At 35.4% G+C, this 17,710-nt stretch overlaps 1 protein-coding gene across 1 annotated transcript; it reads left to right on the top strand.

Moving 5' to 3' along the window:
- Positions 1-7,257: 7,257 nt before the first annotated feature.
- On the top strand, positions 7,258-14,570 carry LOC129282264 (protein FAM241B-like). Its single transcript, XM_064113158.1, has 2 exons — positions 7,258-7,692; positions 9,771-14,570. The coding sequence occupies exons 1-2, from the start codon at positions 7,597-7,599 to the stop codon at positions 10,149-10,151; spliced, it is 477 nt and encodes a 158-aa protein (XP_063969228.1). The 5' UTR covers positions 7,258-7,596; the 3' UTR covers positions 10,152-14,570.
- The last annotated feature ends 3,140 nt before the right edge of the window (positions 14,571-17,710 follow it).

The raw sequence follows: 17,710 nt of genomic DNA, 5'->3' as shown, positions 1-17,710 counted from the left end.
GTCTTCTTTTAGCTGGTATAACATACCAGATTTTTCATCCACGCATGAGTGAGTAAAAATAATTTGAAGAAAGGATAGCAAAAAGTCATTTGGCGGGGGATCAAAATTTCAAAAATAAAATCACATGCCTAAAAGGTAAGTCTAAAAAAGTAAGTAAGTAAGTAAAAAAGTAAGTCTAAGAGCTATCCTGTAAAACCTCTTCACTTTATGAAATTATAGGAATTCAAGCCTTATTTCAAACAAACAGAATTTTGTTATTTCTTGACCGTTTTCTGTAATTCATGTATCAAATTAAAGAGCAGATATTGAACTTTTTAAGAATGTGATTTTCTTTTTGAAACTCAGATACCGCCCGCCAAGTAACTTTTTGATTTCCTTTCTTCAAATTGTTTTGCTCACTCATGCATGAACGATGAATAATCTACGTTATTCTAAATTAAGGAGGAGACCGCGTATGCTTTACAATGATAGGTCATTTGTCTATTGTATTTGCGATTAAAGGCCACCGCACACCATACGACTGGTCTGCGACCCGATTTCAGAATAAAATGTAATATAATTTGATGCTAATATTGAGACTTGGAATATCTTACTGTGTAATGTTCGAAATCATCGTACGAATACCTATAATCAAATTTGTGACTATGCTATCATCCTTCTTAGAATAAAAGCGAATTTAATATCTAGTCGTAATGACGTCATAGCAGTCTTACGATTGGCTACGATTTGAACCTAATTTGGACTTTACTCCAAAATAAGGGCTTGCAATCTTTCAAAATTGTTATAATATTATTATTTCAATTAATTTCAACCTCAAATAAAATGATATGTTCCATTCACATCTTCAGAAAATTAGCAAAATGCGATTTGTTCCTAAATCGGGTCGCAGACCAGTCGTAAGGTGTGCGGTCGCCTTAAGGCATGATAAATCATCTATAAATCTCGGTTTCGTTCTTTGTGGGACGCACTGATTATGTTTGGTTGTCATGTGATTATTCGCACATAATCTTGTCTCCAGTCTGGGGTTTTGAATATTTATTGTGCAGGCGGACGAGAATAAATATTTAATCACTATCAATTCTGTAAATAAATGTTATGAAAGAAAACTTGTAACTTGTATTTGTAATGCAGATTCATTCCGTTCCCAGTATTATGGCACCCATATAAAAATTCGAAATTTTGCCGAATAATAGAAAAATAGAGAAAATGGAGAAGCGGAGAGAGTGAGAGGAGAGAGGGGTGCAGCCAACTACTCTGCAAAAACGCCGGTGTTAATTTAACACCAGCCTGGTATCTATCGGTCCACACCAGAGAAGTGTTGAAACAATACCAGTTAAGAATCAAACCGATATTGGTTTAATACTAATTTGGTGTTGCTTAAATGCCAAAGTGGTGTTAGCCTAACGCCAAACCGGCGTCAAGTTTCAACGCCTCTCTGGTTTTGACTGATATAGATACCAGGCTGGTGTTAAATTAGCACCGGCATTTTTACAGTGTAAAACTACATAAAATAATTTCCTGTCAGTGATTTTTTGATGTAGGTCAATACACTCATATCTTCATGCAAGATTAACAAATGGTGGGAGTATGCTTTGAATCTTGTTTATCAGGGATTACATTTTTTATCATCCATTGAATTTCTTTAAATCAAGAAATCAATTTTTATATAAAAAATGGAATTCTTAATATCAAGAAGCATTTTTCTATATTGAACAAATGGAAATTCTTTACATTAAAAATGTATTTCTTGCTTTCAAGAAAAAAAAAACAATTATTGATACCAAGTAATGGGAATAAATGTCAAAGATTACCCGATATTACCCGGGTTGTAACAGGTAATAACGTAGTTATTACCACGGTAACACCAGTGGGTAGTAACGGGGAAATAGTAGACCAATCTTTCCCCGTTATTACCCGGACCCGATATTACTCCATTTACCCAATATTACCCAGTATGATGTAACCGATATTTCCAGCATTTTAATGATATCACCACCTCATATTACTCTGTTTACCCAATATTACCCAATTAATGTCGGCTCATTAAAAAAAACAATTAGTGTCATTAGGGTCATTGAAGCACATTTTTACAACTCCATACTCGATCTAAGCCATATCATCTTATCCTATCCTAAAATCCTACATCCTAATCCTAATCCTATCCTACACCTATCCACCAAACCCTGTCATTTACTTCTATATATTGAGCGAGTTTACAACACTTGACAAATTATGGTTAACAATTATTCAACCCTAAAACATTTGTCTAAAATTAATGTCATGATTATGACTAATATGATATATAAACTACACATTTTTCTGAAAATTTTCTGGGTGGAATAATTGCATAAACATAAACACATTAATTATTACAGCTATATTAGCTAAAATTTTGGCCATTTATTGTAGTAATGAATATTCATGAGTAACTAATATTCCCAGCATTTTCCTGATATTACCATCTGATATTACTCCATTTACCCAATATTAATGGGTTCCGCATGGGTTGGAGGTCTCGTTTCCATCTGAGTCCTATCTGGGCACCATGTGGGTTCAAGTATATGTTTTCATCTGGGTTCCATGTGGGCCCATATGGGACCCAGATATCCCAGATAAGAACCGTATGTGATCCAGATACTTTGCTGTCTGGGAATGGAAGCGTTTCAACATTACCCATTACCCCTTATCAACCTGTTTGTAACTGGGTAAAATGTTGGTTTCATCAGGGTGATAACAGTAATTTTTTGGACTTTGAAAATTTCGCTGGGATTGCTGTAAGATTGCTCTTATTACTAAAGTTTGCAATGTTATAACCAATCAAAGTCATTCAACATTACCCTTATTACCCCTCATCACCCTGTTGTAACTAGGTAAATGTAGGTTTCATCAGGGTGATAACAGTAACAGGTATCAACAGGAATTATAATTTCGGTAATAACATGGTAATAACGGTAATATTTGGTGTTACTCAAATTTCCGGGTGATATTACCGGTAATAACCGGTAAAATTGGTAATCGGTAACAAATTGCCCAGTGGGCGTAGTTTTAGTACCCCCCCCCTCCCCCCGTGAATGTCACTATCCAATTGTATTACTAGATTAATTTAATACATGCGCCCCCAAAAAGGTTGTGGTGTGAAGATATAAACGTGTTTTACTTGATAAATTTACTGATTTTACATTAAAATTTAATTTGATAGGGTGCCCGATAAAAATAGAATATATACGGGTTTTTTCTTGTTTTTATATATGAAGAGCTCATTTGCAAAAGTGGTTAGGTCCATTTTTCATCAAATTTGATTTTTTTTCTCAATGTATAGATTTTTAGTAGCTTTATAAGATGATACAAAAGAAAAGTTGAAATACCCATTTAAAAGTGAACTAAAATGACAAAGAAAAATCCCTTTTTTTCAAAAGGGGTTAGGTCCATTCAGAAGCGGATCTAGAGGGGGGTTGGGGGGGTTGCAACCCCCCCAAAAAAAAAAATCCGGGGACCATTTTTTTAAATCTTATCTTTTTTTTTAAACTTGTAATTTTAGAAAACGCCATTTTCACACACAGATTTTCAAAAATTTTCCCTACTGTGGGAGGGGGGACATCCCCCTTCCACACCCTCCCCCCTCGCTCGCTCCGCTCGCTTGGACTCGGTCGCTACGCTCCCTCGCATACCACCCCAACCCCCCCCCCTTTATAAAAAGCTGGATCCGCCCCTGCCATTTCATTTGGTTGCTAAAGGGGTTAGCTCCACACAGAATTTTTTTGGAAAAGAACATTTTAAAAAATATGAAGACAGGTAGATTTCTTTTGTACCCAATTTCATGTTCTCATGGTAGGGTATCATAAAAATTTATTTTCGCATAAGAATATCGCAATATGGGAGAATTAAAAAAATGATTTTCTTGGAGTGGACCTAACCCCTTTTGCAACCAAACTCTTCTGAAGAGCTCATCTGTCAAAAGGGATTAGGTCAATTTTTCATAAATTTTATTGTTTTCTGTCTCAAAACCTATAAATTTTTAGTTGCACTGATGATACCAAAGAAAATTTGAAAATTCAAATAAAAACGTGAATAAAAGGGGCAAAGAAAAATCGCTTTTTTTATTGAAAAGGGATTGGATTAATTTAAGTTTGCTTGCAAAAGGGGTTAGGTCCACAATGATAATTTTTTAAGAAAATAATTATATAGAAAAAAAATTGAAGACAGGTAGATTTCTTTTATATCCAATTTTATGTTCACATGATAAGGTAGTACATCATGACAATTTAGTTTCTCATAAGAATATTGCAATAAATGAGAATTAAAAAACATGTTTTTTCTCGGAATGGTCAAGAGTGGACCTAATCACTTTTGCAACTAAACTCTTCATATGTATGATTGATTTGATCTCAGTGTATGTTTCTTTTTTAAGATGTGGAAATAAATGAATTTGAACCGTTGAAGCTTGTTTTAATGAAAGCAGAAAAAAAAACTATTGGTGAAAGTTGTAAATCCACAGTACCAAGTTGGAAATTAATATTCGCATAGCCTATAGTTAAAAAGAATGAGGAACAAACCGATTGTGAAAGTTTGAAAGAATTCGGACGAAGGAATAAGATGGAGTTTTGAACTTTGATATAAGGGGCCCTTACACCTACTCTTGTAATTTTGATATTATGGCAACTAGCGTGGTAACATAGTTTAACTTCAACAGTAAATCACAATCAAGATTTCCATATGGACTCAAAATGATAACGTTTTACAATAGTTGCGACTCTTTATGAAACGGGACCCTATAACAAGAACATAAGTCTCCAATTGGTGAATATTGGGACACTGAATACATGTATATATATAATTGGCCTCATTAACAATTTGTGGTTTTATTCTCGAACCTGACCCCACCAGGGTTTGGGCACACATTTTGTCTGCCCCCCCCCCAAAAAAAAAAAAAAAAATGTTTGAAATTTCTTAAGTTGTCTTTAATGATGTTTTTATGGTTACACTTCGTAATTTCGAAGATTCTTTATTCCGAAGATTCGTAATTCCGAAACACGTAAATTGTCTATACCTCGATGTTCGTTTATCCGAAAACGTAAAAGGGTCCGTTAATCCGAACATTTGTGGCGTTATTTCGAAGGTTCGTTTTTCCGAAGGTTCGATAATCCGAAAACGAGATAAGGTTCGATGTTCCGAAGGTTCGTTAATCCGAAAACGAAATAAGGTTCGTTGTTCGAAGGTTCGTCAATCCGAAAACGAAATAAGGTTCGTTGTTCCGAAGGTTCGTTAGTCCGAAAACAAAATAACCTTCGGAATAACCGAACCTTCGAAATAACGAAGCTTCGGAATTACGAATGTATGCGGTTTTTATTATACAACTTTCCGTGTTGGATAATGTCAATAAAGCACACACCACAGAGTAAAAGCTGATACACCAATATTTTAATACCCCATACAGATACTTGGCCACCAATTCATGAAATCTAAAAATAAGTAGGCCTAAAAGGCTAAATATTCTTCATGATCGCGATTAAGGACGTTCCACAGTTAAAGTGAAATCCATGTCATTTTCACCAAACTTTGCACATAGATACTTTAGAACCTTAATATTCGAAATATGCAAAAATTAACATAGGTCCATGAGCTTGATTTTTTGCTATAGAGCTTCAAAGTTCACCCAAATTGATGTTCTTAAGAATTGCGCATTCAAAAGAATTTGGCATTTTTAGACCTCAAGATTACTACAATGAATTTAAACCTCTATTACTCAGTCAAAATACATGAAAAAGTCATCAAATTTCGCAAAAGAGTTAATAATTGTATCGTTAGAATGGAGAATCTATTTATAGTGCTATTTGTGTGCAATTTTAAGTCTAACAGCACTGTCAGTTCTTAAAAATGGCGTAAAAGATAACAAAAACCCAATCTCAAAAATGTGAAATATTAATAACAAACTACAAAAGTACAATAAATGCTGCACTTTATTCAAAATCCATGTCATTTTCACCAAAATTTGCAAAGTTGTAGAGGAAGGTATACCTAAGAGGTACAAACATTAAAAAATAGGGGTTCATGTGCTTGTTTTCAAACTATCAGCATTTTTATTAGAGCAAATGTGCTTTTTAAAACACCAAAAATGCGCCGAATGCTTTGTATCTATGTGAAGAAAAAATCAAAACCACTCTACCATTTATTCAAACTCGGGGACATATTCGTGAATCTTGGCAGCACTGCAGAGTAAAGTATTTTGAAATTGTAGAGATATTTTTAAAAATGGTACATGGAATTATTCTATTTTCTTAGCTTCATAAAATAACGCATCGGATCTGCAGTTAGAGTGCAGATGATGAGAAAATTCAGCTCATACTCACAGCTAATTAATCACTTGTTCATCCATTGTGACGTCAGCGCGCAGAGTTTAAAATATGCGCAGATCATAATGCGCACAAACATAACTGTGGAACGTCCTTAAAGGAGAATGAAACCCTTGAAACCAGCTGAATCCACATCAAAGAGAAAAATCAAAGAAACATATTGTTGAAAGTTTGAGGAAGATTGAATGAATAATAAGAAAGTTATGAGCATTTGAATATTGAGATCACTAGTGCCATGTAGATCCTCCTATCGGCAATGCGACCAAGATCTGTGATATAACAAACGTACAACTCCCTCATTACTTTAGTACTTATTTCACTTATATTCTCATTTTTATAGAGTCTATCACAAGGTGAGGTGTTCTCTTTATGAGATGACAAGTACAGAGGTTTCACAACATTATATCATTGATGAATCGTTTGTCATATGATTAGAATGAGCAAAAAGAGATGTTTTGGGGTATATTTTCAGTGTCCAAATGGGAGAGTTGTACGCGTGTGACATCACAGATCTTGGTCGCATTGCCAATGGGAGGATCTCCATAGCTATAAGTTCATTTAAGTTCATTTTATTTGTCTTCCAACTTTGAGTTTGAATACATGACAAACATATAAGTGTGTATGAAACAATGAGCAGAGTACATGATAAAACAGGTATATATAAAACAGAGTATGCAGAAAACATTGTTTTTAAATACATTATACAGCTTAAGACAGAAAAAGAAATAATTTTAAAGGAAGACGAGGCATTAGTGATCTCGACATTCAAATGCTCATAACTCTTTTATTGCTAGTCCTATTTTACTCAAAGTTTTGTTGATCTTATTCTTTGATTTTTCTGCTTTCACAAAAGCTAACTTGCTCCAAGAGTTTCGGGTTGACTGTGTTTGATTGCATCGCGGGTTTGATGGGGGCGTGGTCAAATTACCGACACGTCACTCAATATTGTTCATCGCTGATGTCTCTGATGTCAGGTCCCAGATTTGGGGATTTAGTACTTATTACGCGATTTTTCCATTTGATACGATTACCAGAGATGGCTCCTACATTTTCTATTAAGTTGGAATAAATTGATTGGGAATTTGAAGGCTTTTACTATAAATAATCCAGCGAAAAAGCAACACGTAATTTTGTCCTCGGTCCCACATATTGCCATTTATGCACTAAAAAGTCGACTGCACTGCCTCGTCAATTTCGTTTGCCTGAATGTGACGATACATCACTAGGTCTAAGAGCAAGTTTAATCATGGTACGGGTACTAGCAAGTGGAGAGGTCGTTGCAGATGATGATCCGAGAGCACAAGCATCAAGAAACCAACAATCTGGATCATCAAGACAAATGGTAGGTATTTAGTAGTCCTAGACCAAAAACTGAAAAGCTTCAGGACAGAAGTTCAGTTTCTGTGTGTGTTTGGTTGTTCTGCTGAACTGCGTTGGCTGGGGATTATAGTAAAATGTCAGAAATTGTTAAATAAATCCCCAGAAATGACGGTTATTCCGGTCTAGGTATTTAGTAGATCTAGACCCTTTTTTTTTTTAAACTGAACTTTGCTTCGTTAATATAATAAACTTTGAATTAAAGTTTGAATTTGATATCTAATTTTTTCACTTGGAAAAATATTTGAATATGTTGCAGTATAGCTTCTGATGTATTCACAGCATGACTGGACTTTGTCAAGTTTGTGATTGTCTGCTTGGTAAAAAAAAACAAAACAAAAATTCTAATGAACTCTGTTGGTTCCACTCACCAATTACATAGGGTGTAGGAGGAGAAAAAATAAGTGTAGAGATAATCTAGGAGAAAAAAGAAGTTTGAAAAATGTTGAAAAACTCCTCCAAACAGACGGCTACCAGCTGTCTAAATCTGAATGGGATCAGGATATCCCCCACACTTATGATGAGACATTTTAATGGAATATTGAGTTGTTTCAGAATGCAAAATTTCTTAGAAGTTAGAATAATATTGTTTGAAATTTCATTTTACAAATTACTAATTTGTAAAATTTCTTCTTATATATTGAAGAGAACATTCCTTTGTCTCCACTCAAAATACGGATCTACATGTAATTCTAATAAAGCATTTGATGAGTTAAAATGATAAATGATGTTGTAGTATTTAAAGGAAAATGAAAGGATAGATTTATTATCTGGTCATAAGCCAATTACACTTCACTAATTAAAATAAAATTAAAATGAGGCAGAACGGTTTCCTATTTCCCATGATATGCCAAGTCAAAGTTATCAATATTTTGATATTCGAAAGACCCGTGGAGGTCGCCATTTTGCTCATACTCCCCATATCTCCGTGGGGGGTTGTGACGTCAGCGACGTACAACTCAGTGTCCAACCCCGGCGAGCGCCTGTGATTGCTAGCGAAAAACAATGCTGATCAGGATGGTATACTGCCAAGCGTATGGCTGCTGAAATCGGTCAGAAAAGGGGACAAAATGCAGCTAGCTTTTACCTAATTCACGATCCGCAGAAGCTGAGGCCAGAAATCTCTCTAAAAAAAATTGGGTGGCTGCTGCTGACCGTGCGCCGACGTGCCTCTACTCTATACTACCTCTAAGTTAGCTCTGCTCGTTGAGCGATTTCTTCGGCCGAGTAGATCTATTTGTGGCTCGAAGTCGTAGGCTCTCGGCCTTCCATTTCAATACAAACGACCGCGATATGTTTTGTTTTATTTAAAATTGACGGTAACAAATAATAAACAACGTTAGATATATAGAAATATAACACAATCAACAATTTCCCGATATTCAAACGGGATAAATAACCAAACTTCCAACATAACACGATCACTCGGTTCAGGGTACATGACGGTCCGTACAGTACGTACAAATTTAGCTTTGTCAAATTTGCCAATTTGGATATCGTAAATAAATTTGTAAAAATTTTCATCAAAACTCATCAATTTGTGTTTTTAATCCATAAAATAATTTAAATAGCTCTTTAATATTATTTCTAAGTGTTTTATGTGTATATTTTATTTATTTCTGGTAAAAAAAGTATCTATATTATGCAAACTTGGGGGCGGTTTCAGCCCGTATAGCTAGCTATGCGTTATGCACATGGAAGTACCGATACTACCGAGAGCAGTTGTACGTCGCTGACGTCACAATTTTGAACGAACCCCACAACAATGGCGATCTCCATTCAGAGACTTCGAACCTGAAGAAGCCCAACTTTGAAGAGGTGGTACTCGATACTGGGAAATCAGATTGGGGTATAAGTGGATTCATTTTGATTGTCATGTACTTATCAATGATATTATGTGGTATTCAATTTTGGGTTTCATTCTCCTTTAAGTTATCATTAGGCTGTATGAAAATCGTTATTGTAATGGTAGATATTTGTTTCCTGGCTAATTCAACCAGACCAATCTCTTGCATTATTTAAAAAAACAATCTTTTGTTACAGGGAAGGATCAATCATGACAATGACATGGGCAATCAAGGTGGTTATGGAGGAGGAGGAGCTCAGGGAGGTGGAGCAGGTGGAGTCTCCATCTTCCAAGTCCTGAATCAGAAACTGCTCGACGCTGGCATCCCTCGTTGGACGTTGGGAACGACGGTGGTTGAACCTATCGTGACGGTCGGCTTCATCCTTGCCATGCTTCTCCTTGGAGTGAAGGGACTCTTTCTTGGAGCCATTCTCTTTGCAGCTGTCAAGTTCAGTGGAGGAATGGATGACAGTGGTGCGGGTAATAGCAATGCCGGTAGGAATACCGGTGGAGGGGGTCGGGGCGGAGGGATGGGTGGTGGCAGGACAACAGGTGGAAGAGTGCTCGGTGGAAGATGATGACAGTAGCCTCACCAAGGCGCTTTGTTGATTAGAAGACAATTGTCTCGGGAGTATCGGGGCTAGAGTTCTTGATGAAGTGATCAAGCTGTTCCCTTTGAGATGATTACAAATAGACTGAAAAAATGTGGAGTTTTTAAAGCATTTTCTGATTTTTCTCAGTTATCCTCCTACATATAATGAAGTCTCCCATTGGATTCGTAAAGGTAGTGGTTAACTACAGCGTCTAAGGGGAAAAGGGTGAGCTGCCTCACCCTCTTTGACTACTGCTTAAATCCCACTTTTGATGGGGAAAACAAAGTGTGTGACGGAAAAGGAACTTCTTATGGATAATCATCTCATCAGTATCTTGAAATATGTGATGTAAAATAGAAAACAGACAGGGTTTGCTTTGTCGTCATGTTTCTAATGCAGCTAGAACATGCGAACGTGCCAGCCAATCACATTCGTGTTACCATCAGGGCATGTCTACCACCACCACTGCAATGCGTATGGGATACTTCGGTCTATGGAGGGAGGGGATGCCGCGAAGCCAGACGAAGTCTCGGCGGAGCATACCCTAACTGAAGTAGACTGATTTTTCGGTCTAGGTTTGCACCTGCTGCACACATGTTTTCTGTATGTGTGGTCTCATCCAAATCGGTCTAATTATACTTATTTTTCAACCAATGTACAACCAGTTGTTTACTAAATAACTAATTTCCAGGTTAGGCTATACACATTTCATTCAATATCTACTTTGTCTAACAGCACAGAAATTATTAGATGAATTGTTTATGAACCAATTATACATTTGACAGAGTAGAAAAATAATAAGTAGATGGAGTGGAAATTAGACCAGCTGGGCTTACGGCCAAATGATATTTTGATGAAGTGGGTGTTGGACCAAGTGTAGTGTTGATCAAATGGCAATTAGACCCAAAATAATTGTACACAAAATGGGTTTCTATCTAGAAAGTAGACCAACTGTTTGTACACTAAGTAAATAAAACCGCTGAGGTTTGTTGGATTCACAAGCCAATATGTAATAGCTTAAAGGACAAGTCCACCCTAATAAAAGGTTGATTTGAATAAAAAGAGAAAAATCCAACAAGCATAACACTGAAAATTTCATCAAAATCGGATGTGATATAAGAAAGTGATGACATTTTAAAGTTTTGCGTAATTTCACAAAACAGTTATATGCACATCCTGGTCAGTATGTAAATGATGAGACTGATGATGTCATCCACTCACTATTTCTTTTGTATTTTATTATATGAAATATTTTAATTTTTCTCCTCATTGTCAAGTGAAACAACGATTAATTCCTCCCTGAACATGTTGAAATGGTTCAGTCAAGTTGGTCCTTGTTGTAAAATCTCTAAAAAATTGAATATTGTATAATTCAAAAAATAAAAGAAATAATAATATAGGGTATTTATATTGCGCACATATCCACCTTATTAGGTGCTCAAGGCGCTCCTATATTACCCGGCTAAGCTAGGCGTTCACAGCGCACACAGCTTCTTGAGGAATTACTTCCTACCGGTACCCATTTACCTCACCTGGGTTGAGTGCAGCACATTGTGGATCAGTTTCTTGCTGAAGGAAATTACGCCATGGCTGGGATTCGAACCTACGACCCTTTGTTTCAAAGTCCGAAGACTAATCCGCTGGGCCACAATGCTCCACAATGGTGAGTGGGGGGAATCATTTACTGTCTCATTTGCATGTCACTGAGTTATGCATATCACTGTTTTGTGAAGAATAAGCGAAACTTGAAAATGTCATAACTTTCTTATTTTATATCCGATTTTGATGAAATTTTCAGCGTTATACTAGTTTGATTTTTCTCTATTTATTCAAATCGACTTAAAAATTGTTGATTATGAAAAGTTTATCACAATTAATTGTCCGAAAATGCTGCTTTGTATTACTTTAAACCAGCTCAGAAGTTTGGTACCCAAATGCCTGCTTATCATGGACAAGGTCCATAGAAAGCCTTTCTTTCCTTTCCCCCTTCCCTGTTCTCACAGAGATTCAGACTCGGTGATAGTTAACAACAATATTTTGCTGTCGATAATCAACATTGAAATCAAATATCGAACAGCACTAATTTGAAGGAATGTCATGGAGCTGGTTCATCTGCCAAAATTTCATCATCATATGGGCATTTTCACGGTAACTGACATTACACGGCACAATATTTTCACACCTTTCATTGTGTGTATCTCTAAAACAACAAATGATGGGAGTTTGCTTTTGATAGATTTAATAAAGTGAACCTTGCTGTATACTCTGATACTAAGTTTTCCTATGTAACCACATTTTTTTACGAATCAGCAAGCAAAAATGTGTCGGTAACTGACATTACGCAAAAGGACATGCAATTTCAGGGTGTTCATTAAAATTGAAATATCTCATGTCCCTGAGTAGATAGAGTAATAATTTGAATATGTAAATATACCTCCGTTACTAGGTTAAGATGTGTCAAAATATTAAACAATTTGTTTTTGTCTTTTGGGGGCTATGATAATTTTTCCACAACCATGCTGGTAACTGACATTACGGTAACTGACATTACACTTAATTTGCCATAGAGATAACACATGGAAGTCAAATGTGTGGAATCATTGCATTGTATCTTCTGTGCAGGGCTTCACATGAAAGTGAGCTTGATGTGGAAGTATACCCGAGTTTCTAGGAACATTTCAATGAATTTTTTTTTTCTTTTTCTTAATTCCTTTCTTTGATTTGAACATTTTTATCATTACTTGTCGGTAACTGAAAATACACATTAACATTTACCAGTGCTATATGATTTTCAAAGGCATAATTTTCTTGGTACTTATATGTAAGGCTTTTTAAAATCATAAAAGTTTCATAATACTTCACATTTTTAATTATCAAAAGATAAGAAATGTATGTTTTACTTACTCGGGGGGGGGGGGGTCATAGCAGCTACATGTTTTCCTGTAGTAATTTAATATTGCATGGACTGTACACATGGATTTTTCTGACTATACACCCATAATATATTCATCAGTTTTATATTGACTTTTTAAACCTTTTCCTTCTCCAACCTCCCCTCCCCTAAAAAAAGGCAAAATGAATAAGGGTCTCCTCCCCTAGGCTACACGTACCCCTCCCCGAATCTCATGCAGCCATGTAGTTTTATTGATTTCTATTCTGGTCAGTGCAAGCAATGCTTGTTCATATCTGTCGGATTTCAATTCTCTTCATAATTTGTTTAATCATTTTCTTTGCTAATTTCTTTTTTAAGCTGTCAACAAAAAATAAACTCCAGCTTCTAAACTGAAACTGAACTATTTGTAAATTAGAAAAAAATCACAGTTTTAGTAGATCCATGCAACATTGATCAGAACTGTCAAATTTCACTTTTCATCTATACTTGTAAACCAAAAACAAAATTGTATCACACATCCACAATACTAACAGGTATAAAAACCAGGAATTTACTTTTAGCGAGGCAATGCTCAAAAGAATCCTAGAAACTAAAAAAGGGACCCTGGAAATCCCCTTCATCACAATGTTAAGCTTAAAAAATGTTGCAGATTTAGGCAATAGGTTGGGAAAAGTACCCCCTACCCCCCCCCCCCCCGAAAACCAAACAAAAAATTGTCTAATACAAACAATTAGGTACTTGGTAAGTGCATGTACAAAACAATTTCTTTTCATAGTAATTTTTTTTGCACGATGGTAATGCAACTTCCTTCATAATTTCATATAGTATTCCTTGTGAACTATACCTTTTAAAAGTCAATAGCAAGCTCCTTCTGGTGTGACTTTTAAAGTGAAAGACTTAAATAACAAGTATACAATATTTCTTCACCATAAAATTGACCACATATTTGCATTTCAATATTGGTAACCAACGTTTTATCATGGTAACTGACATTACATCTCGGTAACTGACATTACATTTTCCACTTGGTAACTGACATTACATATATTTAATGGTACCCTATGGCTTCATTGTTAATTGGTAATCTTTAATTTTGGTGTAGAAGGGAGGGGTGTTACCTAGAGAGGAAATCTACCAAGTTTCATATAATATTTCCTCTTTTCTAGGAAATGAGAAAAAAAAGTTCATGTTTTCGGTAACTGACATTACATACCATATCACATACTTCATCAATGTTTTTTTATCAGATGAATGAATTACTGGTGTTTCTTTCTGTGGGATTTTAAAAAGTGTTATAATAGCAAGCTAAATCACAGGCAAAAACAACATGATCAAACCTGTTCTTTAAAAATCTGTCAAAACAAAATATGTATCAATATACTATTTTCAACACTAATTTGTATCCATACTTTGGCAGCCATTTTGAAATAAAAAATGGCTGCCAGAGTCGGAAAAAAATTTTGTCTCAGAAACTTCAGGTCTTGTTTTATTAAATAACATAAATCATTTGACATGAATATCAACTTGATTTTTTTGCCTCTGTGTCCATCTGTGGTGAAAATAGATATATCTATTTTGTAGGGACTACCTTGGGTCTGTTCGACTGAATACCCCGTAGGATCTCAGTGTTTCTTCATTTCATCTCGCTTATTACACCTGAAACAATGTTGCTGATTTAAGTATATGAACAACCTCGATGAGAAAGATAAAATATATGGATGACATCATCTTTGAAATTTAAAACTTTTCCTAAGATAAGTGACAGATCTATGTAATTGTTTAAATTGATAAGTATTCTATTACCTCAAACCGCATTGTTAACCCATTCTCAAACAAGATTCAATATTTTAAACAAAAGGGCCTAAGCCCTATCCTCTATTAGTAATGGATGTCAAAATTGTGAAATTCATGTATAGGCTTATCCAATTGCTGACTTTATTGTTTGCAGGCAAACCTATTTTGAAATGTCAAAAGTGCATGCAATGTGGTGAAGTTCTGTGCCCTGTTTCATGAAACTAATGTTACATTTCTATGACAAAAGTATTTTAAACCAATCAAATACCTTGATTTCAGTGGTTTTTAATAATTTTATGAATCAGGCCCCTAGGCTGGTATTTAATTCAATAATGCAATACAGTCAGAAATGTTAGTATTTTACTCATATTTTTATTTGGATGAAATTAATGGTATATTGTTGTATTCTATTCATGAATGTGGCTTATTATTTCACCTTATAATTAAGTCGCCTCTCAGTGAGACTTAGGCCAGATAGTTCTCTCAATGGCAAGGAAAGGTTTCTGTATGCAGTTAACTTGAGCCATGCTCTGTGCAAAATATGAAAGTAGCATGTTTGATGCAATGCGCTCATTGCTCATTATTTGGTTGGAAAAAAATGGTGATTTCTCAATGCTCTCAGCCTTGGTAAGCATTTTTAATAGTAAAATAAAATGCCAAGTATTGAACTGAATACGAAATAAGTAAAGTTCTTAGTTCAGCAGAATACTTGGTATTTTGTTGGCGTAATCCTAATTTTTAGTTGGAAAAAAGCTGCTGGTTAGTAGAAATGAAATTGCCAAATCTTTTGGAAAGTATTTTTTTCTTGAATCTAACTTCATTCCCAAGAAATATTAAAAGGGAAGCTAACCCTGACTAAAAGTTTATTGTAAAATAGCAGGAAAAAATGATAAAAAACATAGGTGAGTAAGCTAGGAAAATCCATCAAAGATTTAAAAAAAAAGTTATTAGAATTTCAATTTTTTGATTTGTGAAATCATACATGTATGTGAGCAGCTTCCTCATATATCATGTCATAAAAAAGACAATAAAATTTTATTTTCTAAAAAAAAATGAAAATGGTTTTTATTGTACCTTTTTTACTCATCAAAAAATTTGAAATTTGTATATTATACTTCACATGTGGGGCAACTGCTCATATATACACACACACTGGCTCTCAGCAAGAATTTCGGATTTAATTTGCTTTACTCACTTGAGTTAAATGCTGAGTGTGGAATGATTATGATTTGAGTAAATTCCTTAGCAAGGCAAAATAAAATAATTAAAGTAATTGAGATAAATACTGTAGCCAAGGTTACATATATAAAGCACTTTGCGTGGTGAATTCGAGCTATCAATTTCCAATGTTAGATCCCTTTTCAGATCTATTAGCCTGACTGATATCATCTTGACATTGAATTATAGAATTTATTTTACTTTTTAGGATTGAAAAAAAGTAGCAATGCTACACCTCTATGTATTGCTGATGCAGTCATGATTAAGAATTTGTTTGTGATGAATATTTTGGGTCTATGCCAGATGGATGGAATAAAAACAAAATAATTTCTCATAGATTCTTGATTATGTATGTTTTATTGCTAAGTCCATCAATCACTTGTGCACTATTTATATCATTCAGAGAGACACTATAATAATAATAATAATCCGTTTTTTGTCTCACCTGCATAGCAGAGTGAGACTATAGGCGCCGCTTTTCCGACGGCGACGGCGGCGGCGGCGTCAACACCAAATCTTAACCTGAGGTTAAGTTTTTGAAATGACAGCATAACTTAGAAAGTATATGGACCTAGTTCATGAAACTTGGCCATAAGGTTAATCAAGTATTACTGAACATCCTGCCTGAGTTTCATGTCACATGACCAAGGTCAAAGGTCATTTAGGGTCAATGAACTTAGACCATGTTGGGGGAATCAACATCAAAATCTTAACCTAAGGTTAAGTTTTTGAAATGTCATCATAACTTAGAAAATATATGGACCTAGTTCATGAAACTTATACATAAGGTTAATCAAGTATCACTGAACATCCTGCATGAGTTTCACATCACATGACCAAGGTCAAAGGTCATTTAGGGTCAATGAACTTTGGCCGAATTGGGGGTATCTGTTGAATTACCATCATAACTTTGAAAGTTTATGGATCTGATTCATGAAACTTGGACATAATAGTAATCAAGTATTACTGAACATCCTGTGCAAGTTTCAGGTCATATGATCAAGGTCAAAGGTCATTTAGGGTCAATGAACTTTGGCCAAATTGGGGTATTTGTTGAATTACAGCCATAAATTTGAAAGTGTGTTGGTCTAGTTCATAAAACTTGGACATAATAGTAATCAAGTATCACTGAACATCCTGTGCGAGTTTCAGGTCACATGATCAAGGTCAAAGGTCATGTAAGGTCAAAGAACTTTGGCCACGTTGGGGGTATTTGTTGAATTGCCATCATATCTCTATAAGTGTATTGGTCTAGTTCATAAAACGTGGAAATAAGAGTAACCAAGTATCACTGAACATCTTGTGCGAGTTATAGTAGTTTTCAAAATCAGCACTGCTGCTATATTGAATCGCGTGATGCAGGTGAGACGGCCAGAGGCATTCCACTTGTTTATATAGCGCTTAATACATCGGAACGACGTGTCTAAGCGCTTTACAGATATATTATTACCCCGGTCATCGGATTCAATCAGTCATTCCCGCACACAATGTGTGCACATCCTCCACTCCCTGGGGAGTATTCTAGTCAGTCGCCGGTGAGGCGCACACAGTACTGGGCAAGCTACAATGACTTTCACATCCTACCGGGTACCCATTTAGTACCTGGGTCGAGAGTGGCAAAGTGTGGATTAACGCCTTG

Source organism: Lytechinus pictus, chromosome 18, assembly GCF_037042905.1.
Source record: "Lytechinus pictus isolate F3 Inbred chromosome 18, Lp3.0, whole genome shotgun sequence".
Lineage (NCBI taxonomy): Eukaryota > Metazoa > Echinodermata > Echinoidea > Temnopleuroida > Toxopneustidae > Lytechinus > Lytechinus pictus.
The sequence above is the reverse complement of the archived record's forward strand: the minus strand, read 5'-3'. Positions and strand labels throughout refer to the sequence as shown.